General features: G+C 40.2%; 5 protein-coding genes and 1 non-coding gene across 8 annotated transcripts; 2 read left to right on the forward strand and 4 right to left on the reverse strand.

Moving 5' to 3' along the window:
* Positions 1–7,754: 7,754 nt before the first annotated feature.
* Osi21 (Osiris 21) lies at positions 7,755–9,871 on the reverse strand. Of its 2 annotated transcripts, none has more exons than XM_021328394.3 (4): positions 8,966–9,871; positions 8,691–8,883; positions 8,389–8,608; positions 7,755–8,119 (listed from the first exon to the last, which is right to left on the reverse strand). In XM_021328394.3, the coding sequence occupies exons 1-4, from the start codon at positions 9,236–9,238 to the stop codon at positions 8,035–8,037; spliced, it is 771 nt and encodes a 256-aa protein (XP_021184069.2). In that variant the 5' UTR covers positions 9,239–9,871; the 3' UTR covers positions 7,755–8,034. The 2 variants fall into 2 exon arrangements, with proteins under 2 accessions (XP_021184069.2, XP_021184068.2); XM_021328393.3 differs by having other exon boundaries at positions 7,755–8,133; positions 8,966–9,868.
* A 5,560-nt stretch (positions 9,872–15,431) lies between these two features.
* LOC110371911 (probable RNA methyltransferase CG11342) lies at positions 15,432–16,367 on the forward strand. The gene has a single exon (XM_021328358.3). It carries the CDS (start codon positions 15,530–15,532, stop codon positions 16,268–16,270), a length of 741 nt encoding a protein of 246 aa, XP_021184033.3. The 5' UTR covers positions 15,432–15,529; the 3' UTR covers positions 16,271–16,367.
* A 48-nt stretch (positions 16,368–16,415) lies between these two features.
* On the reverse strand, positions 16,416–18,387 carry LOC110371912 (uncharacterized). The gene is made up of 4 exons (XM_021328359.3): positions 18,242–18,387; positions 18,075–18,166; positions 17,734–17,845; positions 16,416–16,834 (listed from the first exon to the last, which is right to left on the reverse strand). Exons 1-4 carry the CDS (start codon positions 18,272–18,274, stop codon positions 16,727–16,729), a joined length of 345 nt encoding a protein of 114 aa, XP_021184034.2. The 5' UTR covers positions 18,275–18,387; the 3' UTR covers positions 16,416–16,726.
* Positions 18,388–18,770: 383 nt separating this feature from the next.
* On the forward strand, positions 18,771–20,735 carry LOC110371943 (nuclear FMR1 interacting protein 1). 2 transcript variants are annotated; one of them, XM_021328409.3, is made up of 4 exons: positions 18,771–18,926; positions 19,051–19,294; positions 19,560–19,827; positions 19,931–20,735. In XM_021328409.3, exons 2-4 carry the CDS (start codon positions 19,064–19,066, stop codon positions 20,716–20,718), a joined length of 1,287 nt encoding a protein of 428 aa, XP_021184084.3. In that variant the 5' UTR covers positions 18,771–18,926; positions 19,051–19,063; the 3' UTR covers positions 20,719–20,735. The 2 variants fall into 2 exon arrangements, with proteins under 2 accessions (XP_021184084.3, XP_021184085.3); XM_021328410.3 differs by lacking the exon at positions 18,771–18,926 and having other exon boundaries at positions 18,933–19,294.
* A 3,071-nt stretch (positions 20,736–23,806) lies between these two features.
* LOC110371899 (large ribosomal subunit protein uL3) lies at positions 23,807–26,280 on the reverse strand. The gene is made up of 7 exons (XM_021328338.3): positions 26,139–26,280; positions 25,622–25,814; positions 25,364–25,532; positions 24,830–25,152; positions 24,568–24,747; positions 24,263–24,441; positions 23,807–24,037 (listed from the first exon to the last, which is right to left on the reverse strand). The coding sequence occupies exons 1-7, from the start codon at positions 26,139–26,141 to the stop codon at positions 23,843–23,845; spliced, it is 1,242 nt and encodes a 413-aa protein (XP_021184013.1). The 5' UTR covers positions 26,142–26,280; the 3' UTR covers positions 23,807–23,842.
* On the reverse strand, positions 25,886–25,963 carry LOC135117036 (small nucleolar RNA U43). The gene has a single exon (XR_010276603.1). It is a non-coding gene; the product is annotated as a small nucleolar RNA U43 (small nucleolar RNA).
* Positions 26,281–26,633: the final 353 nt, after the last annotated feature.

The following is a 26,633-nucleotide window of genomic DNA, read 5'->3' on the forward strand; positions in this document are numbered from 1 at the left end:
TAAAAATATTATATATCTCCCCCATAAATTGGATCCTATGTAAAACTTTCTTGTACCTGATAGGTACAGGCCAGATGCGCACCCCATTATATTCATAACTGTACATCATAAAACCGCCCGCCCAACCCGGAAAACTGTCGGCTGCAGTTCCCTGCCCGCCTACAATATCATAACGAACGGGGATTGGCTATATGAGTTGATATAATATCATAACGCGTTAGGATTGGGTGAGGAGCCGCGGCCCTCGCCCCTCCGCCCTCGCGGCGCCCTACGCCTCTCATTAAAGGTTAGTGCACCGTAGTAGATGGTCTGCGTCGTTATAATAAGTTTTACGTCGTGTGCCGTCCCGCGCGCCTCAATAAATATGCCGGGCGGCGGCCGGCTCCCCCGCCCGCCCGAGTATGAGCGGTAGGAAATGCCGACCGCCGACCGCCCGAGCCGGATCAATAATAATACTCGCCCATATCTGCAGTGGACTGGATCTGCTTGAGAAAGCGCCACCCGCGCGCCCCGCTCCGCCGCTACACAAACAATATAAATCATTTTCTGAGCTGAAGCCGCGGCCTCACGCAACCCGCATCCGGCCCGCTCCGGTCGCTCCGGCCGCCGGCGCGCCACCATCGCGCCGCACACCCGCCGCTCTCTTCCCGCTACTATATTCATTTGTTTTTCTTTTTCAGACACCCGTACAAAGTCGTTGTTATCATGACTAATAAAAGTAATAACATTCTTTCAGATTACTAGACAATGACGACCTTCGAAGTCACTAATATTATCAGCTCTTCCTACTCATCCCAAAACTCCAACGCTATAAAAGAAAATAAGTAATAAATCTTAATTAATCAGTTTGCCTTTCCGTCAAGGAAAATGGGCTATGTATTATTGTTTCAGGAACAACAATAGGAAAATAAATTACATAAAACTCCATAAGTCCTTCAGTAAAATGATTCTTTGTCAGAAGAATCGTGAATCAATTTAAAGTTTTTTATGTGGTTATTTGATGCACATTAAAATTGTTTGAAATTCAAAAACTTCTTTATGATCGTCCTTTTTACCGTGAACAGCAACGGGTTAAAAAGTTTGTAGCAGTTCGCGAATAGTAACAGGTGGTTAAGCCATCACTTTCCGACACCATTAACTATCCACGAGCGTTTTTCTTTCAACTACTGATATGCACAAATACTGAGTAACTAGAAAATATGTAGATGGTTATAAATTAGCGTCGTACCCAAATTAAAGATCATTCGAATGGCAGTGATAGAAAATTATAAAATTGTTTGTACAATAAGTAAACCTGACCCAAAAACCTTAATTGAATGTGCGATCGAAATCTTAACTTAATGAAGTATTTACACTGGATTTATTTGAATGATAAATGTGCTATAATACAAATAATTATATGGAATTTTCTTATCATTAGGAGTACCTACCTACATGAAATGTTTAAGGTACATCTAATAGATAACAAGTTTTCCATGGTCATCTAAAATTCCGTGACAGAAAATGACCAGTTGAAACAAAAACATAAAAGCGTATAGTAGAGCAGGCCGCGTGCTCGTAAAGACACAATTTTGTGGTGGCCGCCATACACATAACTTGCGCCCGGTGTCGCCCGGCCCGATATTGCCCAGCTTCCTGTATTATTGCAGGTTTATTTTTTATGTTGGTACAAAAGTACTACATGGAGGTCATATAGGTACGGCCAGAAGTATACCTGGGTATAACAACTTACATACAAATACTGAAATGTAAAAATGTATAAAACCTGTCATTCAATCCGATATTACCCAAAGCGTGCATTTCTCTTATATTTCAGTAACGTAACTGTAAAAATATAAAGGTCGTATTAGATATGTATTTTACATTATGTACGCAGCAATATGTCGATCCGGTTGATGGCAATATTGAGCAAGCGAACTTTGTACAATTTATCAAATTGAGTTACCGAGGGGCAATATCGCAGAGCGAACGCAATATTGCAGCGCGTGACCGCGTCTGCAATACGCGCTCAATACATCGGCCGGCGCCGGGCCGGCACGTCCGCCGCCCGCCCCCGCCCGTCTTCAGGCGCCCCAGCCCCCGCCCACCCAACTGACCACCTAGATATTTAGCTAACAATGCCTCGCCGCGAGCGACGGCGACCTACCAGCGTGCGCTGTCCCGCTCGGGCGGCGGCCGGCAGCGCGGGTCCGACAGGGACCTCGCCTCCGGTCATCGCTATATTTATTGGCGACGCTCATAAGTACGCGGGTCAGGTTATAAGTTTCTACGAAATGAATGGCCGAGGCACGTAGGAGGCGAGCGCCCGCCGCCGCGCTTAACAAGAAAGCACCTCCACCAGAAACTTGGCAGGGGGGCCGTCACCCCACGGACGCTGGCGTTATAATTAAAAAACAAAAGAATACAGAGCCACTCAGCCTCTTGCCCGCCGACGCTCGTTCGACTTTCATGCGAAAAATGCAACGACTGACAATTAAATACTGAAGAAGAATGGAGAATTCTACAAAATTAGGAACTTTCTTTATCGAAGACGCTTGAACTGTAATTGGGTTTTATGAATTCCCGGAGACTTGTTTTAAGTGCCACACAAATGGAATGCACTCCTTAGCATGTCGAAAAGAAAGACACTTAAATACTTAACTATAAAAACTCAATGAATACCTTTGTAACCAGTTGACCTTAAATGGGAGTTTGATGAATCAGTGCATGGAAATTCTATATCTACCTACCTATTAGTCTAAAATAGAAGTCTTAAGTAGGTTAGTTAAAGCAGTTACATAGAGTAGTTACAGACATGACAAATTGCTTAATCAAATTCAATTTCAATCATCTTCTTAAGTGATATACATATTCATTGACGAAATAGCCAAGCTCTTAGAGAGATCTAGCATCGGACACGAGCAAATTAATCTTATAAATAAAGCATCAGACCCATATGTTGTGCGGCGGTCATCACAGCTCATGCGGACCGCTCCTATTACAAATACCATTACGGAGTTCGCAGATGACCGCACGGTTTTATAATGCGAAGGCACCGTCGTCCTGCCCCCGCACCGCTCGCCCTCCGCCCCGCGCCCCTCGCTCGCTCCCTTGACCATCGACCGACAATTGTAAATGGCACATAAAATAAATGAATGTGCAGCGGGACTCGCCTCTGCAGCAGACAATATAAATTACGACCGGACGATTATATTCCGGCGGGAATGAAACGTTTTCCTTCAGATATACACTTTACATTGCGCGCCGGGAAGCCTCTCCGAATAAATTCACGGCTGCCCACCGCCCGCTCTCGTTAGCCGTGCGTGTAATTACCTACTGTTTTTAGGAACTACTTTGATTAGACTTATTACTGTACACAAATGGGTTCTGATTCGCTTTCGTATTTATTTGGAGACCGACTTAAGTTATTCCGAGAAGGATCAGGAATGAAATTGGACCAGGTATTTATTTAACATAGAACCAATAACAGTCTACAAAAATAAACTTAATTGAATACTATGAATATTCATATTGCAATAGTAAAAACTTAATGAGATGTCTTCTCGCAGCGCAGTTAATGAGTTTTACAATTCCCCTATGCTTTGAGAACCAATATAAAAGAAAGCAGTTAATGGAAAATATCGATCTGGTTTCGCTATTACTGTTAATTTTAATTTATTGTATGATTAGGGCGTCTGATCGCTGAGCGATCTCGGTAAGCGCTGCCGTTAATTACAATTTATCTTATCAGATATTTATAAACTAATTTAATACTCCCAGCTCATGCACAACATGCACTGCAAATAATCATGGGGTGAATGAATGTGTTATCTTCACAATTAGGTATACTGATAAAAGTCATCGGGAATGCTTGAATAGAAACTATATGCTATAAATTCTTTCATAAAAGTACATGTTGCAAGAGTACCGTAGGCATATAGTAAGACTATTAAACGCAAAACAGGTGAAACCGTAACGAGAACTAGAAATTACCTTTCTACAGACATTGATAAAACTAAATAGACTAATCACGAACGGAATGAGTCATCCGATATCGCAGACCAGTCATTTGGTCAGTGTCGCAAAACTAATGACACATAATGACGGGCGGCCGTGTGCCGGGGGTGGCGGCCGACAACGCGCCGCTGCCACCACGCCGCTCCATTGTCGCCCGTAATGCTGGCGGTACAACGCCTCGCCGCCCGAACCCGGCGCAGTCAAGGTCTGTTAGCTGTCTCCCCGGGAGCTCTTGTCGTCCTGCAGTCGCGGCCCACGATGACCACCTGACCACCCCCGCCACAGCTAATTGGGGTCGTCTACCAACCGCGAACCCATCATTTTGATATTTTAAACTGCATACACGTAACGACTGCCATAAGCTACAGGTTACGATTTTAGGACTAATCAAACTGACTCGCAGTGTGTCCGTTCGGTCAACGAGATTAAGGTTAACGATAGCGTGTGTTGATTATATAGCAAACGTTAAAATGGGGCTTTTTCCAAATAACTAGTAACAGGAAAATATCATATCATTTGGTAAGATGGGTAAGATGATTCAAACACTTTGAGGTATATTTTCTCATAATTTGCTATAATGAATTCATGATTTGCTGCACCGTTATCCATCAGACTCCTTGATCCGGCTCTAGAAGCACAAACCCAGTTTACTGCGCGGTGGACCCACTGGACCCATTAGATACAGAATTATACATGTGCAAGTGCACGTACGCAGAAAATAACACATAATAGCACCTTATTTTACGACCCGTTACGACTGCCACTTACGTCCACGAGAAATGGAAGCAGGCTTAGTAACATCGATCAATGCATTACTGATGTCGATGTTTGGAACTTAGATGTCCTGTTCAGAGAATTGAGGATTTACTGAATCAATCTAAAAGAACGTCAGTCCGACTGAAGATTAGCTGCTACCAATTGGTTTTTATGCCGACTAAATTGTAAAATCTGTCATAATATGAATAAAGATAAGTGTATCGTAGTTTTATATGTCCAAAGTAATGTAATAAAATCTTTACAACTAGCTGGAAAATTGGAAAGTTACAGTTTGCTGAGCAATTTCAAATGCACTTAGATTTCAATAATTCCATTAACAATTGGACGCGTGCGCGGCCACTTACTTTCACTTCGCTAGATTTTCCACACAACACATAAATTTCACTCTCCCAACGTGCAGTACACAAAATGTAATTAATTCCGTAGCCTCGTAAATTAATATTTGTCATGAGTTTGTCACAAAACGCGACAAATATTTGCTGTTAGAATTTTGTGTATTTACGTATGTTTACAAAATACAATTTCTGATAATTCTGTATGCAATATTTGTTGTATAAAATCTCAATGATTTTTATTTTAAAAAGCAGGTATATGGAGAGTATTTAAGTAACATCGATATCAGTTAGGTATGAGAGACGGACTGGGATCGCGTTCCGCGTACGTGCATGGGGCCAGAAATGAAATTGATGAACTTTTCTCGCAGCAATAATGGCTTTGGCACGTACCAACATAATTCCCGGCAAAACTTCCTCACATAACCCCCACCCACCGCCAGGGCTGTTCAACACACATTCAATCAAACCACCTCCGATTGAAATTCAATCAGAATTTCTAAAGAAAGCTATCGCATGAAAATTTCTACTCTGCGCCGATGTAAGACAGAAATGTAACGAAAGTAAGGTCTGTGAAGTGGTAATCCGATATCAGCGCATCGTATCAGGAGTAACACGAGTCGAGCAAACCGTAACACAGTGAAAGTGTCTTCTGTAATGTGCTCGGATTAGACCAGCTCGTTAACGGGAACTTGTTCTGCAGCCCTGGACCAGCGCTACCATGGATGTCTTTATGTATTTAAATACATTTAAAGAGTTGATAAAAATGTAATTTTACAAAAGTGAAACCTTAACGAAAATCATTAAACTGAAACACATCGAACTTAATATTTTTTGGATCTTGGTATCTTTCGCACCAAAGAATTCAAATAACTGCGGGTACTGCTCAACCTAATTACTTACATAAATAGAGCATTGCTGATTTTCCCCAAAAACTCCAATAAGTACTTACCTACTTATTGGATATTTCGTTAATTGAAAACCACTTTTAACAATCTTTATTTTCAACGCAGGAGCAACCCTAGAGCAGTGGACAGCGGCAGCGGGTGAAGGCGAAGAAGGGAGCGCACATCCAATATAAGAAGAGAACAAAATAGGTTTATGTCGAATACTTTGACCATTCGCCCGTAAAGTAACTTCGCTGTACGAGTGACGCCCGCAGCCCCGCGTCCTGTATTTACTAACACAAACCTATTCAATGAACATTGACAAAATCCATTACTCACATAGATTGTTATATGCTTCCAGATGCTGTATCTTTAGCTACGACATTCATTCCGTTTATACATAATACAGTAGCCAGTATGTATACATGTGCATTAGCCAGCTTCCATTTAGCACACAATTTGCATTAGGACCTAAATCAGTAATCTATGGAGACATCACTTGAATTGTTAGCCTAATTCGAGATGTAGACAGCCATCAAGTATTGAGTGGGTGGGCAAATGGGTGGCACCGACACCTGCATGCCTGCTAAGGTAAGTTCGCAGATAATATTAGCTCCGTCCACCACGTCCGCCAGTCGTGACGTCCCAGGGGATCGCCGCTCTTGACAGCTGTTACATTGATCATGCACGGCGCAGACACTAACGTGTCTTGTGCACCTCTTCAATCATGATAGATGAGACAAAGTAACTGGAGTGTAGACAATATTTCAACTTAATTCAAACCCATTTATAGCACGACCCAGTGCGTTTAACAAATAAACATACAAGCTAAAAACTAATCAAGTGAGGCTCACAATTCCTGATACAGAAATGAAGCGAGCGCTACCGCCGCTGCACCGCTTAATCAGCGTTGGTCCGCCCGCCCTATATTTGCGTATGCAAAGAGACGCCAGCCGCATTAACGATGCCATATAGCCAGCGTAGCGTGCAGCGATTGGGCAAACACATATCTGCATTATAAACAGCGTCCGGGCTCACAAACGTGCGCTGTGGTCGGCCTTTACCGGCGCACGGCTAATCAACGAGCTGACCTTCCGCAGCCGAACAAACGCTACACCACACTCCGCTGTTCCTCTGCCAGTAAAATGCTCCACTATCTAGCTAGTTAGCTGCATGTACACACGGGCTTCGTCATTCATTAACACATTATTTATTCGGCTCTAATGAACTAATCGATCATGTAAGTAGCGCTCGTAAGCCCAATAAATACATGCTACGATTCAGAGATGATAATAAAATCGCTATGCACTGTAACAGTATTCGTGCATGTGCAGTGAATCGATTAAAACTTTCTACTTTCCACGTTCATAGCCGTAGCGCCCATATTAACGGAAAATCTAGACACATTTCTCGGACTCCTCTCCACTAGAGCGTGTAAAGAAAGCGGCCTGCACTAATAATTAGAGCACCATCTGTGTTTGAAAAACTGATATATACGCATGTTAATATGTGCAAACTAAATCAACGTCGTTCATCAGATCAAATATGTAATTTATGAGCATATTAGCTGCATCTAAGGCGTTTCATAAGTTTTTATAACCCACTATTGTCAAAGAATCATTATAATTAAAGAATTATATGTAGGTAAGCACGAATGTGCTGATCTTTTGATTGTTCCTTTGCTAAATTACTAATTCTATTATCACATCAAGATCTGCCTAGTCGTCTTAACTGGTAAAAGGTGGTGTAAATGAAACCAAACTGAGTGTAACATTTTTTATTATTACCTCTTACATCACTTTAATAAATTAATTATCATTAAACATACAACTGTAGTCACAAATAAATAAATTACATTAAATAATTTACTGACATAGATTTGAAATTGAGATGGACGACCGTTTCGTCTCAGAGGGATGTCCGCGGAGGACGGTACTTTGGTTTGAGGTTATTTTGTGTGTTGGCGCGATGGTCGCGGCGGTGGTGAGCGGCTGCGGGTGACGCCGGCGGGGCCAGCGGCCGCCGGCTGCGAGCTGGTGCGGCTACGCGCTCGCCGTGCTCTGCTCCCCGTACGAGTACGGGTCCACCGCGCCACCTTTCGCTGGCCTCACCACATACAGGTTCCGCCTTCGAATTAAATACTAGAATTCAAATATTCCGAATTAAAATATGCAGCAAAAGCCATAAATGAAGCAATCTACAGACTTGACTACTCAACATTATAATAACTTTACAAACTAAGTTTTTGAAACTGTTTTCTTCAAGGCATGTTAAGAAATAATAATAAGGCAAATAAAAACTGACCAGTTTAAAGGATAGCTAAAAAGCCAATTCAAATTAGATACTGACATTCTTTGTCAATGGTATCAACATATTAAAAGGAAGCATTTTCTTACCTATGGTGTCCATCAGCGTGCACTTGGAAGGTGGTTTCAGCGGGGGCTCCGTCGTGACTGAACAGTTTCTTCAGGGCGATGATACCAGCAATAGTTAGAGCAACCTTACTGGCGATGAGGGCTTTGCCGGCAATCGCTGCGAGAGTCTTTAGCGCCATTCCTCCCACAATCGTTACGGTAGTGAAAATACCGAGTAACAGGTAAGGAAGCACCTTCTTACCTAAAATCATATTTGAAAATGTTTAGAACATACAGATAAGACTTTTAAGATTAACCGAAATACTAGCATTCTGATTGTTTACCTCTACCCCTGCCTTCCGATGCCAAATCCATAGAAATGGTGTGTGTGTTCATTAACTGCTGGAACCTTGTGCGCAACATGGCATCCAGCTTATCTTCTGTGGACATACCAGGGAAGAAGCGCGGCTCCGCAACCGCGGAGGGTGCGTCAGCTTGCTTCACCAACGTCAGCCCATCGGCGAGCTGAACGCTCTCCTGTACGTCACAAACAAAAACATCATTACACTGCTGGTATCACTCAAAACGTATTAATTACACTAAACGCACGACACATCACCTGTTCCACTGCTCTTGTGAGTGCCATCAAAGCTTTTCCCTTCAAACACATTGACATGTGCTTTTGCGCACTGCAGTCGTCGTAAAGTTTCTGTAAAACAGAGAATTCGCCTGTCCACCACCACGAGCTGTCCTCAGCTCGTCCACTGTCAATTTCGTTTTGTGCTGAATCGTCGACCTCCATCCTACGGGATCTTCGAGGTCCGTGCACATTGCCCGCGGCGACTGCTACACAGATAACAGATAGGACGTATATCCGGAAAGCGGTACACATGTTCGTTTTTGTCACACACAGCACTAAACTAAAACTGAACGTGTATGAGGGTGGTCCAGCAGCGACTGCCAGGCGGTGGCGCGGGTGAGAGCTTATAACCGTGCGCCACTTGGCCGTCGAGCACCACCAAACATCCGCTATTCCGCACTAATTCTCCGCACGCGCACTTACGTAACTGAACTTGAAAATGATCGAGAAACATTTTCCAAGCCAATTTCTCCGATAAAATGTACGGCAAAAAGCAAGACACATATCTGTTACCAATTGCAACGACTGCTGCACCTACTTCACGTTTACGTGTGTGAAAAAGTGTAATTACAAACACTTGCGTGCGCTATGAACACCATTCAGTCCCACATTTCATTCGCAAGAGACCGATTTCAGTTCATTAGTTGCCGCTGAGTCTGAGCTGGTGAAAAGTATTGGAGTCTTTATGAGCGCGTGCGCAGGGTGCAAGGTTGCTTCGCACTTGCACCAGGTGAACTGTATCGGCCTTGCACTCTGACGCACAGGATGTACGTACATTGTAAACTACGTTGAAGCCACTACATTTATAGGTACAGTACAAAGACTATATACGATTTACAGGAAAGTAAAAGCAGTGTCGTGCCGTGCTGGTGCAGTAGTGATTTATAGTTTTCACACATCTATTAGGTATATTGACCAATAACTACATGTAATTATAATTGACGTTTATTTATCAACTAGCGGTTGCCCGCAACTTCGTCTGCGTGGGCAATATAGAATCGTCAAAATACTACTTATCCCGTGGGTGCATTCTTTCACGTGACAGTATAATTAGGATTAGCACTTAGTAGTCGCATAGATTCAATGATCAAGGTTGTGTTGTGGATGTGACCATTTATCTAAACAAAAGAAGTAAAGTTTGTGACGTTGTGAATATCTCTGGATCTAGTCAGCCAATTTGGAAAATTATTACGTATAGTGCGTAAGTAATTTTCACAGGAAACAGCTATAATCTATGTCTATATGCTTTGAGTCTGACAAAGCTGTCATTTGTACATTTTCTGCAGCTGCTGTGACTAATCAGAAGCCAGAAAGTCTGTAAGTCTTACCATGGATAATGTCTTGTAATGTGACTGGATTGAAGAGATCAGATAGGTAGTCGCTCCAAGCAAAATATTGGTACTCGAACAGATTCGGCGACTGGAAGCCAACACCAACATAGTTGGGGAATAGCTGGATGGATGATGAAATGAGTCATCATCATCAGCAGGCGCATAGGGTAGGATAGTTTCACTTACTCACTATGGTAAGGCTGACCCCACATTAGGCGTGCGCGATCCTCGGGCGTGTGAGTAGCGCGGGCGTCGCGAGCGCGCTGCGTGAACATCGCGTTTTGCTGCCCTGCGGCATGTGTGAAGAGTGCAAGCGACGCGCTCGAGGCGAGCACGCGGCGCTCGAGTTGCGTTCTTACCCCTTCGCCCGCTATCCCCGCCGCCCGCCTTAGCAGTTAAACGCCTTAGCAGTTAAACGTCAAGGAGAGCGGCGCGTGCGCGCGGCGAGCGCGCTACAAATGCCGCAGGGCAGCAAAACGCGACGCACACGCCCGAGGATCGCGCACGCCTAATGTGGTGGCCTAAGCCGGGACTCCACCGAAATGTTTGCATTAGTTCACGAATAGGCAAAATGTACGTATCTGAGAGAGTCCACTTCATGTGTTCGTACTTGAAACCTGCAGTTTTGCCAAGATTTTCAAAATGTACGCTCGCAATTTGTGATTTCTTGGTGGAGCCAGCAAATCAAAAGAAACATAAGTGTTGTATACTGTGCGTCACTACCGCACACTGGGAAATTTCGCTCTTGCGGAGGACGTTTATATACCATATTTTGTGTCACACGTAAACAGGACGACAGTAAGTACCTATCCACCGAAACACTTTCAAAGATCTGATGAACGAACAAATCAGACCTGACTTGGTCACCTGGGGCCAATCAGAGCTCTATGAAGCGATAATACGCTTTGGCTCCTACTGTTATTGTGGTTTCTGAAAATTTATTCACCTCATTCAACGATGAATGTAATTCTGATGGTACTATTAAGAACACTTGCTTAGCGCAGAAGCTGACGTTGGCAGGTCAACTCTTTTGACTTCTCGAATAGGATACCATTGGTTTTTGTGCAATGCACACCTGCAATACATTCTGGATTAGGATAGGATATAGGTGGATAGGATTTGCAACAGAGAACAATTCTGTCTTTGTAATTGAATGATATCAAACGTAGTTTTATATAAAAGGTGTTTTTTTAGACTTGGCTCGGGTCTAACTGAGACTGTTCGTAATCGTGAACAGTGTATTAATTGCGATCGGAAGTTGAAAGTAAGCATGTCTCTGGTATGCGACGCGTATTTTGTACGTTTTCAGACGCGATAAGGCAGCTCCCATTTTTTATCTGCACTTTGTATCTGGGCTGGTTTTTAAAGCTACAGAAGCCTACATTATCTCACGCTTAGCAGCGCTTGCGAGAGATAGATCCTGATTTCTTCTAGGATTAAGTTTTCATATTTTGCATCAGAAAAAATAATACTACTCACTCAAAGTAATTTGTTTAAGGCCACCACATTAGTGGAAGATAAGCTAAACTATGTTTATGAAAAAATCCTGATATGAACTCCATCTGTAACTTTAAATTATAATTAATTGTTCCACTAAAGTCATCATTTTTGACATAATGTTCAAAAAATAATTTAGATGGCACCGTTTTAAATTTGGCTGAGATCTATTAATTTTCCTTTCATCAAGGTAATAATTATAGTTGGATTTTGATGTGGCACGGCAAACTGACAAACACTGTTGAAATGTCTATCGAAAAATTACACTACGTGTTAAAATATGGTGAATTACGGAAAATACACAACTCCATCTATTGAAATAATAGTATATAAAGAATGTAAATGGTAATTCATTGTTATTTACCACCTCGCTTCTTGATGTATTTTATTTACCACAGATGGAGCTACTTTAACCTGTACTGTTTTGTCAAACAGATTGCGTGTCGTAATATTTTACATCTTGAATTCACTAAATTAATCATATCTTTTGATAGAGTGAACCGATTTCGATGAAACAAAGCCTAAGTAATACCCCAAGTTACGTAGAACTTTTGTATATAAGCATTGTCTGCATTAAATTCGTAGATTTTACGTGAATCCCGAACAAACAATCACTTTCTACGGATTTATTATATGTATAGATATAGATTATATGTATAGATATAGATATCGATGAACTTACTAACAAGAGTTTCTGTGATTGATTCTATAATATTGAACGCCCTGACGAAACCACTCAAACAATAGGATAATTAGGGCCGTGTGCCATCTCCAGCAGTGTCCAGCACACCATTCGTCTTTCATACCAATTTCAAATTTCAGGTGACGACGAAAAAATACTCATCATCAATGAAATTATGAAAAAAGAGATTACAGGATAATCTACAACTAGTCTCATTTCGTTTATCGATGGATTAATATATAAATCAATAGGTTTCTCGTAAATATATCGTTGACACTTCTTTTTCGCTATAGAGATACCTACATAGCTGGGATTGGCTTCATCATTACTACCAATAGGTCAGTAATCGATAGTTAGCTTTATTTTAATAATAATTTTAGTGTTTTTACACCGGATATAATTATTTTATGTCGAAGTCGGGGTGGCCTAGTGGTTAAAGAACCAACCACTCAAGTACGAGTGTGGGTTCGATTCCTGGTCAGGCAAGTACCAATTCAACTTTTCTAAGTTTGTGCTTTCTAAGTACCTATATCTTGGACACCGATAACCGTGTTTCAGAAGGCACGTTAAGCTGAAGTCATTGAACATCCTTGCCAGTCGTTACAGGTAATCAGAAGCCATTGAGTCTGACAACAGTTTCACCAAAAGGGCATTGGGTTGCCCGGATAACTGGGTTGAGCAGGTCAGATAGGCAGTCGCTCCTTGTAAAACTGTGGTACTCACTGCATCCGGTAGAGGCTCGGGAGATAATTTTATTTCGATAGTGAGAATGCTAATCAACAATGTCTCATAATGTCATGTCGTATAACCAATTTAACCTATCTGCTATCTTATGTAGCTGTGAATCGTCACAGCCATAAATCGTTTTATAATTTGCAAAATCAAAATGTTGACTCCATGGCCACAATAGATGAATTGTGTTAAAGATGGAAGGAACATGTTTCCTACATGTAAGAGCCCTCTCAAAGAGAGGGATCGTCAGAGATAGCCCAAATTATAATAATTGAGAAAAGGAATTAAAATGATGAGGCTCGATAGGTGCATTCCAATTCAACTTACATGTTTTAGAAAATTGCATGAGGATTATTGAAACATTTTAAATTCAAATAAAATCAAAATAAAAAATCCTATATTCAAATTTGGCTGCAAGACAGCACTTTTTGAACGTCAGATAAATATCGACTAATAACTGAGAATAAATAAAATCAATATGTATCCTAATGTGTTTTATTAATCATGTATTTTTAATTTCATCCTGGTGGATAAAGAAAATATACTAAAGACGGTAACAGTCACCATACTTCTTTCAAGTGGGTAAAATATTGATGAGACTAGAATTTATTACCAATATTATTCATTTTAATCCAATCAGTAAAAAAAAAGCTAAGCTTACGGTAAGTTTAATATTCTTAGCATTTTTATATAAAGTTAAAATATAAAGTTTAAATTTGCTCCTGCACATTCATCCATACCACGTGAGTACCTGTAACTGAAAACCACCGCCAAGGAAAACTTGCCCGCAAACAGACTTTAAGACGGTGTTAGAGAACCATTCCCATGAGTACTAAAATATTTTGGAAATAAGCATGTTGTTATATGTTAAGCACAATTAACAGACCATTAGGACTTATTCAAATTAGAAATGTTTGGAAAAACACTGCAAAAGAAAGCAATAAAAAGGACTCTTTGATCGAGCAGCTTTTGACGGGTTTTTTTTTAGGCCCATTGTAAAATTCTACTCAGGAGTTCCCTCGACTCTCTGTCGTCATGCATCATCAAATCAGTTTTAAATTACCATTGGATATAATATTAGTGTCTTCAGGTATTGATGAAGTTAGAGAATGGTTTGTTTCTACATTTTTCGAGAGTTGTCCTCGATTTTTCTGGGTTTCCGATCCTGACTTTAAGTAATGAGAGCACATTGGAAACCAGAAGAAAAATAAAAAAAAAACCGGCAAGTGCCGTGTAATTTGAAGTCGTTTAAAATTACCTACACCCTTAAATTAAGAAGATAAGGTAGGTACAGACATACCACGTACCTACCTACCTATACCTTATTATATCTAACTTATCTAAGCATTATGTTTTCTACTTTTACTGTATTTCTTATAAGTACCTACATAACTACGTAACAAATGTATGTACCAAATTTATAATTTCCCCGATGTTATGATCGGGCAATTGATATACATTGCAAAGGATTAGTACTTCCGTTGTTACATGAATAGTAAAAGAAAGCTAAAGCATGTACACGCGTTTGTATTTGACACGAATAGGCAAAACATAGTTCCATCCGTACGGATATTTCGTTCATAACTTCGGTTAAGTAAGTTATGTTTTGTGTAAGCAGGTAAGTTCACTTCAAGTAAGTATTATTCATAAACTCGCGGTTTTTTGTCATGAGGTTAAACTGAAACGGTAAAACGCCACGGCGCCGATATTTAGACTTATGTACATACACTTACTTCTTTTACTTCGTCCACATTCATTCATACATAATATATGGTCGTGGCATATATTATGTATGAATGCAAGCGCGACGATTTTTTGTGAGTATTAAGTAGTGTATTTACCATTCATTGTATTATTAATTATTGATAAAAGTAGGTAAATATTAAAGAGGGTTTTTAATATACTACAAAGACTGTTAGTGGGTTCTACTACAGACGTTTAAGATTATCTCGATGATAAGAAGTTACTGCAGCTGCACGGATCGACTGATAAAAGGTTCGTAGCTAAATCTATCTATGCTATGCTTATACCTAACTCTTCTGTGTTTTGGAAAGCAGGTTAAACCTCTGGTTAACTACCAGAGAATGGTTGAGGTTGATGCTATGAATTATTTATTATATCTTCCACTATCTGAAAACCAAACGTTATAAACGGGCATCATGCGTTTCTAAACGATGCAGTTACTGTCACTTTGGCAGCACCCTTCGACATTTATATTTTGACAGCAGCAGAGAAAGCGAGCAGTCCTGTTTATGTTTTATAAATATAGAAATTAAAGCGAAATATTCTCCTGTAAATAAAATGAAAAGTGAAAGTGAAATCAAAGACACCGATCTGAACTTTTACGGCAGTGACCCGGGAGCTGTGAAGTTTGGAAACTTTATCAATTATTATTCTTTTCACGATGTCGGCGAAAGGATAAACAATCTACGTCCACAAATGTTTCCAGCACCAGTAGACAAGCAGCTGGTGTGCCTAGACATCGGGTGCAACACAGGGGAGTTATCCAAGGCTCTTTATATGTACCTACAGACTGTGTACCCAGACTGTGATATCCAAATGCTGGCAATAGACATCGACTCCACGTTGATAGAAAGAGCTACTGTATCAAATGAATTCCCTAACATTAAGTTTATAACTTGCAATATCATGGATCAAAATGACAGACTTTGTATACAAAAATATTTAGACTCACACCAATACACAGCTTTTGATGTAACATTTTGTTTTTCAGTGACTATGTGGATTCATTTAAATAATGGTGATGAAGGGTTATTAGAGTTTCTGAAGCTTATAAAATCATTTTCTAAGACAATTGTAATAGAACCTCAACCATGGAAATGTTATAGAAATGCTCAAAGGCGGGTTAAAAAATCAGGTCACTCCTTTGAACTATATAGCTGTTTAAAAATAAAAAGCAATGTAGACTCTGTTATTGAGAAAACTATGTCAGAAGACACTCATGTTAAAACCTATGAATCTGAAAATTCTTCTTGGAATAGAAGAGTACTAAGTTTCAGTTCTATGAAACTATCAGCTTAACTCATAGTTTTGATGACCTATAAATGAATTAAACATGCATTTTGAAAATGTAGTAAGTAAAATCAACAACTGTAATTTTTATAACTATGTGAAAAAATCTGTATTTTTATCTCATTGATAAGTGATAAAATTAAAACAGTATTTAAGTATGTACTTTCTTATCATTTTAATAATTATAACAAGTCCATATTGAAGTACTTACTTGACACTCTTAGTAAAAAACAATAGATTCCTATGCCAAAACTATCTTACACAATGTACAAAACATTTGCTCAAATTCTTAGAAGAGATATGCCTCACTGCATAATGTATTATAAAATAGATAACATCATTACATGTATAAGTTCCGGTCCGGTTCCCATTATCCGGTTAAACTGGAAGCACACCCCAACATAGTTGGGAAAGGCTCGGGAGATGATGTATTACATATATAAGTTTTAATTATTTTGTTTCATTCTAAGTGGTTACTTCCTCTGTGCTTGACTCGAATTCCAGCTTGACATCACCACCCAATCCATCTGTGTCCATCTCTGTTTCCTGAGCATTCAACATGTTTAGAGTCACCTGAAAAATAATACTGTTTCAATGCAAGTTCCAGCTTTTTATTTCTATAATAGCCACCTATGTAATGGGTATTGGGTTGCCTGGGTAACTGGGTTGAGGGGATCTGATAGGGCAGTCACTCCTTGTAAAGTGCTGGTATTCAGCTACATCCAGTTATACTGGAAGCCAACCCCAACTTAGATGGGAAAAGGTCTCAGAGGATGATGAATAGCCACCCATGTACATACGATTCTATCCTTTCCTTCCCAAATAATGTTAACAGTACATAATTTTTTCATTGTTCTCTCTACATTCCCAAAGACTACAGAATATTTTCTAGTGTTGGTAACGAACATGCATATTTTCTACCAACTCATCACTCAATCCAAAAAGCATAAATAACATGAAATGTTTTAAGAGATGACATGTAATAGCGGATAGATCAGCAATTAATACATCAGTTGAGTGAATTTTTCATCTATGAGGAAATATTTACTGGTTCCCCCCAACTCTACTTAAAAATTCGTTTTTGTGGTGATTTTTTTTATTTTGACCACATCATCATAACAGCTTTTTTATCGTCCCACTGCTGGGCACAGGCCTCCTCTCATACTAAGAAGGATTGAGCATTTTAACCACATAGTTTTTACAAAACATAGTGGGTTTTGTTCTTAAAATTTGCATTTGATGCATACAGGGTTTGCTACAGGCATCTAGTGTCCTATTTTTTTAACTCATAACACATAGTTTTCAGTCATGCAGTAAGAATCTATCAAACGGTAGTAGGATCTTGAATCTAAATGTGATTCCAAAGATAGGATATCCATGAAACTGTATGTATGAACTTTCCCAGTGTATCAGTCAATACAGCAACATTATCTTGTTTTAGTATAAATATAATGCTACAAATGAAGAAAGACCTGTTGAGACAACGGTGCAGAATGAATATGTTGACTGTGGGCTGGTAAACTGCTACTGGCCATACTCCTTTCTTCAGTTAATTTCTTCTTCACTGGAGTTTTGGGCTGCTGGCTGGAATTGATAAAATTCTATGCTTAGTCTTGGAAAAATAATGGTGGCTAGAAAGTAGTCTTTTGTGTTGACTTTTGCTTTTAATTCTATCTGCCAATTAATTTATTCTGATCAGCGTCAGTCATCTTAACGTGTAAATTCTAATATATTTATTCTAGTACATATAGAATTGGTAATGCTATAGAATTCCTTCTAACAACTAAACTTGTAATAAATATAACTTCCTTACCCTACGGTTGGTTCTCCCATTGGATGTAGTAACATAGTTAAGTCTGCTAATTTGTTAAAAGCCGCTCCAGCCTCAGTAAATATTTCTCCAACCTGAAACCATTCATAATAAACAATTTAATTGATAATACTGATAATTTTCTTAGGCCAATTAGTGTTCTTGGTTACCTTAGCCGCAGAACTTGCTGCGGAGTTATTCATTTTTTTAGTAAATATAATCTTAACTGGCCTAAAAATACAACATTTTCAATGAAGCTGCAAAAATATAAATAAACTGTAAACAATCCACAGAAGCTGATCGTGCGGGACTTGTGTCTCATGTCATGTCAATGTCAAAAACAGAGTAATAATGTACTCTGTGGTCAAACTGACGCTCTTTTTTTTCATGTAAATATTTAGATTTAGTTTATTTTAAAATACAATGTACAGATTTCGAGTTTTTGGCCGATACAACTTACTAAACACAGTTGTTTCTCTGTGGGATATAATAAAAATTGCTCATCGAGAAGCTGTTGGATTAGTAGTTGGATGAAGGTAAACTTATGCAGGACTTAATTTAGTCGGCCTATAAATATTTCAGATTTTGATTACACAATTTATTTAACAAACAAAAAAATATGCTTAGAAATTCAGAAATTACAACTGGCGGCACATCTAGAGCCTCTTGATCATACTCCCATGATTTCCGAACTGCATTTGAATTACCACAAATGACATGACATTAACAGTATTGACAGTAACCGATAAACATGTTTTCAAAATGTTGTTTGTTATTTTAGTAGATAGATTGAGGTTATAAAGTAGAAATTATAATATAATTATTGCTCCCAAGCATTGAAACTGAGGCATTACAGTAAGTGAAATCAAGAATTTTAATTCTAACTTACGTATCACTACGAAGTATTTAATATTTCCGCTGTAAATAACCAAAAAGTTCCGATTGTTTTCCACGAGATAAAATTCATTTTTATATTCAGCATTGCCTAAAAGATGAATAGACCTCCACGTCCACGTATGATGAACAACATGTATCGACGCCCCATGCCTTATAACTCTCAATGGAGACCGAACAATGGGCTACCTCCACGGTTTCAGTGGAATAATCCACGTTTTGGAGCACCTGATGCGAGATTTCAAAATAATGATGAGCACTGGTGTGAAACGTGTGATAGAGGCTTTCCTACAGCAGAACTTCTGCAGCAACATAATTCACAGCACCAGGTAAAAATCATGTAATTTTTTGGCTAAATCATGGAACTCCTTGCCATAAAATACCTACTGATTGATTTTAATTGAATTTATTTATTTAAGAAACAAACTGAATTGACACTAAATATTCTTCCTAACGCTTATTTTTTAAAGTTTTATTACTTTCATGGTGCTGCAAAATGCTGCCTAATGTTTACCTCTCATGTAGGCTACTAAGAAGAATAAAATGTATGTCCAGTTTAAAAAACTATAAGTACCAAATTATTTTGTTTTTCAGAAATGCAACATAGATGGTTGTCAGTTTATTGCACATCCAAAAGTTATAACAAAACACATACAAATGCAACATTCATCTGGCTTATACAAAAAGATTGCAAATCTCAACAATCCAGAGGACATACAGAAATGGCGTGAAGAAAGGAAAAAGAAGTACCCTACCAAGTCCAATATAGAGAAAAAAGAGGCAGAGAATAAAGAAAAAATTGAAAGAGGAGAAAAAATGGCTTTGAAGCATGACCGTAGAACAGATAAGCGTGGACCAACAGGTAGTGCCTTTTTACACAACTTATTGTTTTACAACTTCAAACATACTCACTTAATTTTCAATTCTTCAGCAAATGATTATAATTTCGAATTTATCCTTTTCAGATCAAGGACCCAGAAAGAGGAATCCCAGTTTTGATAGAAGAAATCAGAATCCTAGAATGAATAGAAGGAATTTCAAAGACAATACAGGTACAACAAATAATAACCAAAATAACACACAGCCAGCAAAGAAAATACCTAGGACAATACCCAGTGCACCAGTTCCTGCTGAGAAGAATAAGCTTAAACCTTTTGCTGGTATCCTAAGTATTGTGATGGATCAAGAAGCAGTTGATTCAGATGAACCACTACAATGTAATGATGAATTATTTGAAGATGATGAGGAGATAGTAGTACCAACTCCAAAAGAAACAACAACCACCCAAGAACCAATAGTATGTGGAGCTTTGACATCACTCATGTGTGACTATGGAACATCAGATGAAGATGCTGAGGAAAAAGAGAATGAGGTAATAGCAAAATCGACAGAAAAAACTAACCAATCACAAGTTAATGATGATAATAAAATAAAAGCTGCATTAGAGGATAAACCTGATATAATAGAAAATAATGAAAGTGACAACGATGCTCCAGAAGAAATTAAAATAGAGAAAACTAATTTAGAACATGAGACTAGTCAAGAAGCAGTTGTTAAAAGTAAAGAAAAGGTAATGAAAACCACTTTACCAGTTAAAAAACCAGAAAGAAATAACTACAAAGTTAAGCACAAAATTCCATCAACACTCCTTCAAAAATTATTATATAAAGAAATTAGACAGGAACGTAACATAGTTCTTCAGTGTATTAGGTATATTAAGAAAAACAATTACTTTGATAAGCCTGACCAATAAATACATATTTTATACTATGTGGAAATATTTTACTAACTTCATAATGACATGTAATACATGTATGAACAACCCCAACTTTATGTTAATTCCTTAACGCAACAGTGCTGACCTCAAGGTGCTTAGGTGATTGCTATTCTGATTAAGTCTAATACCTACCTATCTCCTTTTGCACCTACACAAGAGGTGTCGGAATGGCCTGGGGAATCTGCTACTGAGATAAATTGCCGAAGTGGACAGATCTCCTGTGTGACCTCATGGTGGTATGGACTGGATGGAGGCTAAGCCTGTCGCAACCCCGTAAAATTATTGAGTAGTGATAACTGTTAACTATATTGTTGAGATTCTCTTTTCTCAGGACAATATTCCAGTATCCCAATTGATTAGGAATACTGTTTAAATTATGTCCGGGGCCCGATTCTGCTAAGTTGATCATGTCAAGTTGCTGTGACAATTAGGTATTGAGTCTCAATAGCAGTAATCTCTTATTAGGTACTGGACCCTTTTTATCCAGGTGCTGTTAAATTCCCACTATCCCAGATAGCTACAAATATTCCAAGATGAATTTTTTTAGACGCATTTCATCAGAATCTGCAGTCTTCCCGACCCGCGTTCCTTAATGGGAACTAGGGTTTTTCAATTGCCTATTGAAATCCCAACTCTACTACGGTGGTATGGTTTATACATTGACATGGTTTATACTACGCGCGGCGAATCATGATCCCTATGACAGTTCGTTAGCGCTTAACATTGTAGTGACGTGTCACAACAAATCCTTTACAGGCCCATTAAAAATTCGAAAAAATCATAATTGTGTACATTTGTAAATTATAAAAATGAATATTAAGAAATTATTACGTAATGTTCGGAAATAATGGAAAAAAAACTCAATGCAAATGTACATGGTACGTGCTGCAAAAGTTACATTGTCAAGCTGGTATCGAAGGGACACATCGATAAACAAAATATCGATAATTTGTTGGTTGAATAACAAATGAATTTGATTGAGTTTGTATTTCATTTATTTAATCAATCTGAATCTGATACAGGGTCAAGCGGATCTTCAAAAGCCGAGTCTGAACTGCAGCTATCCGTGACGTTTATTATTAACGGTTGGTCAATAATATTGTCGAAATGTACTTCTCGATTTTAATAAAAATCAATATATAGTAAAATAAAATATAATAAAGCCGTTGAATGCACTAAAATGCACCTGGCTAAATGACATGACCTTTGCCTAACAGTATTTTGTCGCAGTTTCGCATGTGTCCGTTACCCAGGCCAGATATTGTCGACAATGGTCATTTGAATCTTATAGATAATTCGTTTTGCGGCTTCTGTAATTGTTGCGCACATTTGTAAATTTGTTGCGCTTATAGTTTTTTAATTATTTCACAAAAACATTTCCTGCTGACGTAACGTGAAGGTGCGTACGGATAGCGCGTTCCTGTGTTACGCGTAGTTGGGAAACACTGTCCACGGGTACATTGGATACGCGTACAGCTCCTGTACGGACCGCCGCGAACCTGTACGCGAGGTCAATCGATCCAGAGCGCTCCGCGAGTCCCAGTCATTCGCCATGACTCCGACAAGAACACGCGTGTTTATTCATTTTGCCGTCCAAATATAGCGTAGCCGGCCGCGTGCGTCCTCTTTGACGCGCGACCAAAAACCGACAGACGGTGGCTCGCGCTGCGACTTGGCTCGCGCGGTACGCGTACCCCAAGAGTGAACGCGTAGCTGCAGGTATGGACTAGGCGTTCCGGATACGCGTAAACTGAGTACGCGTACCAGGGTACGCGCAATCCGTACGCACCTTTACAGAAGCCGCAAAACTAATTATCTATAAAGGTGCGTACAGATAGCGCGTTCCTGTGTTACGCGTAGTTGGGAAACACTGTCCACGCGTACATTGGATACGCGTACAGCTCCTGTACGGACCGCCGCGAACCTGTACGCGAGGTCAATCGATCCAGAGTGCTCCGCGTACGCGTACGCGTACTCAGTTAACGCGTATCCGGAACGCCTAGTCCATACCTGCAGCTACGCGTTCACTCTTGGGGTACGCGTACCGCGCGAGCCACCGTCAGTCGGTTTTTGGTCGCGCGTCAAAGAGGACGCACGCGGCCGGCTACGCTATATTTGGACGGCAAAATGAATAAACACGCGTGTTCTTGTCCGAGTCATGGCGAATGACTGGGGCTCGCGGAGCGCTCTGGATCGATTGACCTCGCGTACAGGTTCGCGGCGGTCCGTACAGGAGCTGTACGCGTGGACAGTGTTTCCCAACTACGCGTAACACAGGAACGCGCTATCCGTACGCACCTTAAGGGTCAATTCCCACTGAAAACGCAGCGGCCGGCAGCGGCCGTAAGAGCACGGAAAATGTAAAGGTGCGTACGGATTGCGCGTACCCTGGTACGCGTACTCTGTTTACGCGTATCCGGAACGCCTAGTCCATACCTGCAGCTACGCGTTCACTGTTGGGGTACGCGTACCGCGCGAGCCAACTCGCAGCGCGAGCCACCGTCTGTCGGTTTTTGGTCGCGCGTCAAAGAGAGCAAAATTAATAAACACGCGTGTTCTTGTCGGAGTCATGGCGAATGACTGGGGCTCGCGGAGCGCTCTGGATCGATTGACCTCGCGTACAGGTTCGCGGCGGTCCGTTCAGGAGCTGTACGCGTGGACAGTGTTTCCCAACTACGTGTAACACAGGAACGCGCTATCCGTACGCGCCTTAAGAGCGCGGCGCCGCGCTCGCGCTCAATCCCTTGCAATTACGGCCGCTGCTCTTTCAGTGGGAATTGACCCTAAGATTCAAATGACCATTGTCGACATCTGGCCTGGGTAACAGACACGTTTCGCATCACTATTACTGTCAGTTGAAACGTCCTAGGGATCATCATTCGCCGCGCGTAGTGTCCCAGCCTACCCTCAAGGAAGGCCAGGGCTATGGTGGGTCTAGAGTGGAGCTTTCCATCAATGAAAGGTTTTTCAATCTGTTCAGTAGTTTCAAAGCCTTCAGTGTACAAACAAAGTGTTAGCGAGAAAAAAAGTTTAAGAGTTAGGTATGTGAATAAAACAAAGCATGGTAGGTTTTCTTATATTTATTAGTCCATAAAGATGTCTAGGACTGAGCGGGAGCCGCTGGCGCGGTGGTGGCGGCAGCTTCTTCGCGGATGCGGTCCTTCTTGAGTGTTCCCATGAACGCAGCCTTGTCAGCCGGCGTCTGGAAGCGACCGTGACCGAACTTGGAAGATGTATCAATGAACTTCAGGTTGATCTTCTCAAGGGCGGCCCTCTTGGTGTGCGTACGGAGGGACTGAAATAAGAAATACCATTATTAGCAATTGAAAGTTTCTCAATTAATTGAAAATGTTAAATAGCTTCTGCCCAGTTTCATCTCATCCTAAGGAAACTTTCTTGAACATGGAAAAAAAAAAATAATCATACATCCTTACAAACAAATAGGAGAATGTCTTCAAAGCCCTAAGATGATCCACTAATGAGTTTTGGTTAAAGTTAAGTTATCAGAATTATTACATACCTTTCTCAAAGTAATGACACGTTTCTTAGGTCCCATGCAGCAACCCTTGATCATCACAAAGTCATTGTTGACTTCTCCATAGTGGGGGAAACCACCCATGGGAGTGATAGACTTCTCAGACAGGTCATACTCAGTGGAAGCATTGTTCTTGATTACCTTGCCATCCTTAGTGTGGATTCCTGTGGAAATTAAAAAAACAACATTAATATTGCTTGCAATGTAGACAAGCCTGAGAAAATATCCATAAAATTTTTTGACAAAGGTATTCTATAATTCTTCAAGTAAAGGTATTTATTATAACTGACCTTGTCCAAGACGGTAGATCTTCTTGTTCATTTCTGTACGATGGTGGTAGCCCTTCTGACCAGCACGGGCAACAGTGAATGAAACTCTTGAAGGATGCCACGCTCCAATACAAGCAACCTTACGCAGACCCTTGTGCGTCTTGCGGGGCAACTTCTTTGTGTGCCAACGGGAGGTCACACCTGAAAAATAATACTGTGAGTTCTTGTCTTGTCCTTCATATAAGATAATATTCAAGGTAAGTCTTAGCGAAAAGATACATACCCTTGTATCCTTTACCCTTGGTGACACCAATGCAGTCAATCATCTCATCTTGGGCAAACACAGAGTCAATGGGGATGGGCTTCTCAAGATGTTCCCTTGCCCATTTAACTTTGTCTTCAATGGATCCACCGTTGACTTGGATCTCCATAATGTGAGCTTTCTTTTGACGCTGCTTCAGCAACTTCATCTGGGTGTGGGCAATAACCCTGATCACACTGCAGTAGCGGATCATTTTCTTGAAGTCCTTCTCAATGGACTTGCGTCCAAGCTCATCCTGCCATTTCTTGCTGGATTTGGTGAATGCCTTCTTCTTGCATTTGTACCTGATTAAATCATAAATTGCCTGCTGTAAGAAAAACCAAAAGGCCTCATCGTTGAGCGGAGACCAATTGGTGGCAATATGCTCCAGGCATATTTAGCTTTAAACTCTCATTATTAAGAGGAGAGCTATTTCAAGTGATTAGAAAATTTCTACAAAAAAGAAATTGTTGATTATTTAGCTGGGAAATAAACATGAGGCTATGCTATAATTACCAGTTCTTGTAGAAGCGACGGCGGCAGTCCTCGGACATGTGCTCAGCCCAGACAGTGAGCAGAGCGCGGAGACCATGAGGAGTTTCGATGTAACCAACCACTCCGACGCACACCATGGGTGGCGTCTCGATGATGGTCACAGCCTCTACGATCTCCTTCTTGTTGATCTCTGGAAAAATATCACACGATTCATTAAAACTGTGATAACCACATGGGACACGATCATGGGTGCACAAAACAGGTGATAAATAAACTCACTTGATCCAGGACGGTCAGGTTCACGAACCACGTGGGTCATACCAGCCTTGTAACCAATGAAGGCGGTAAGGTGGACTGGTTTGCTGGCATCATCCTTGGGGAAAGCCTTCACCTTACCACGATGACGGCGGGACCTCTTCTTGGGGTAGAATCCCATGGACCCATGACGGGGCGCCGAAAACTTTCTATGCGACTGGAAACAAAATAAAGCAAGTATTACTTACCCACTTTCGAGAATTCAACATTTTATAATATAGTCAAGGTAACATCAGTCCGCCCTAGTAAAATCTTCACATGGAACTCAGGTTCTAACCGTATATTATAAAGATAGGAGATCATCATTTGTACAATCATGCCTACTCGTACACGACACAAGATTTCAACATAAGTTGTATAACATTTAACCGCAATACACACAAAACAACAGCACAACGATACATCTAACATTAATTATTTGATTAAGCATTACAAAAATCAAAAGATTGATGAAATATTTAAGGATTTAGTCAAAACTAACCATGTTCGAAGACAGTCGCGGCAAAAATGGCCGATTGAAAAGGAATCTATTTCACAGATGAGCTGTCAACATCAGGGCTGCCAGTAAAAAAATATCGATTCCCCTCATACACGTTGTCAATTTCCCCGAAATTCTCCAATTTTGTACCAATAATTCGTAATTGCCTTGAAATATACTATTTTTTGAAAATTATGTTATAGACCCAGTTTCAGCCGACTAAAACTAGATGTAGCCACATAGCCTAAACTTAGGGGTATCCTATTATTTTGGGTTAGATTTAGGTGAAACCTTGATTATATCGCCTAGAACTAGGTGTTACCGCACACCCTGGTTCAATTAAAATCTTTATTAGTTCTTTGTTATTTGTTTACTGCGACCTCTTTGATGAAAAACTTACCCATACTTTGTGACTCATCAACTTATAAAACGTGGTTTTAAAAAAGTACCAGCTTTTGTACCACCTTTAAACCACCATCCCGAACAAAATCAGTGGAC

Source organism: Helicoverpa armigera, chromosome 6 (genome assembly GCF_030705265.1).
Source record: "Helicoverpa armigera isolate CAAS_96S chromosome 6, ASM3070526v1, whole genome shotgun sequence".
In the NCBI taxonomy this organism is placed as follows: domain Eukaryota; kingdom Metazoa; phylum Arthropoda; class Insecta; order Lepidoptera; family Noctuidae; genus Helicoverpa; species Helicoverpa armigera.

Bases quoted from the DNA above. Each gene is read 5' to 3' on its own strand.
- Osi21 (XM_021328394.3), bottom strand. From the start codon at position 9,238: ATGTGTACCGCTTTCCGGATATACGTCCTATCTGTTATCTGTGTAGCA. The intron at 8,609-8,690 runs GTAAACAATCAG...ATATGATTTTAG, and splicing joins ATCGGAAGGCAGGGGTAGAG to GTAAGAAGGTGCTTCCTTAC. The intron at 8,120-8,388 runs GTAAGAAAATGC...TTTAATTCGAAG, and splicing joins CACGCTGATGGACACCATAG to GCGGAACCTGTATGTGGTGA.
- LOC110371911 (XM_021328358.3), top strand. From the start codon at position 15,530: ATGAAAAGTGAAAGTGAAATCAAAGACACCGATCTGAACTTTTACGGC.
- LOC110371912 (XM_021328359.3), bottom strand. From the start codon at position 18,274: ATGAATAACTCCGCAGCAAGTTCTGCGGCTAAG. The intron at 18,167-18,241 runs GTAACCAAGAAC...GAATGGTTTCAG, and splicing joins CAGCAAGTTCTGCGGCTAAG to GTTGGAGAAATATTTACTGA. The intron at 17,846-18,074 runs GTAAGGAAGTTA...TATCAATTCCAG, and splicing joins ATGGGAGAACCAACCGTAGG to CCAGCAGCCCAAAACTCCAG.
- LOC110371943 (XM_021328409.3), top strand. From the start codon at position 19,064: ATGAATAGACCTCCACGTCCACGTATGATGAACAACATGTATCGACGC. The intron at 19,295-19,559 runs GTAAAAATCATG...TTTGTTTTTCAG, and splicing joins AACATAATTCACAGCACCAG to AAATGCAACATAGATGGTTG. The intron at 19,828-19,930 runs GTAGTGCCTTTT...TATCCTTTTCAG, and splicing joins AGATAAGCGTGGACCAACAG to ATCAAGGACCCAGAAAGAGG.
- LOC110371899 (XM_021328338.3), bottom strand. The intron at 24,748-24,829 runs GTATGTATCTTT...ATTATTTTTCAG, and splicing joins CAAGGGTAAAGGATACAAGG to GTGTGACCTCCCGTTGGCAC. The intron at 24,442-24,567 runs GTCAGTTATAAT...TAATTTCCACAG, and splicing joins GATCTACCGTCTTGGACAAG to GAATCCACACTAAGGATGGC.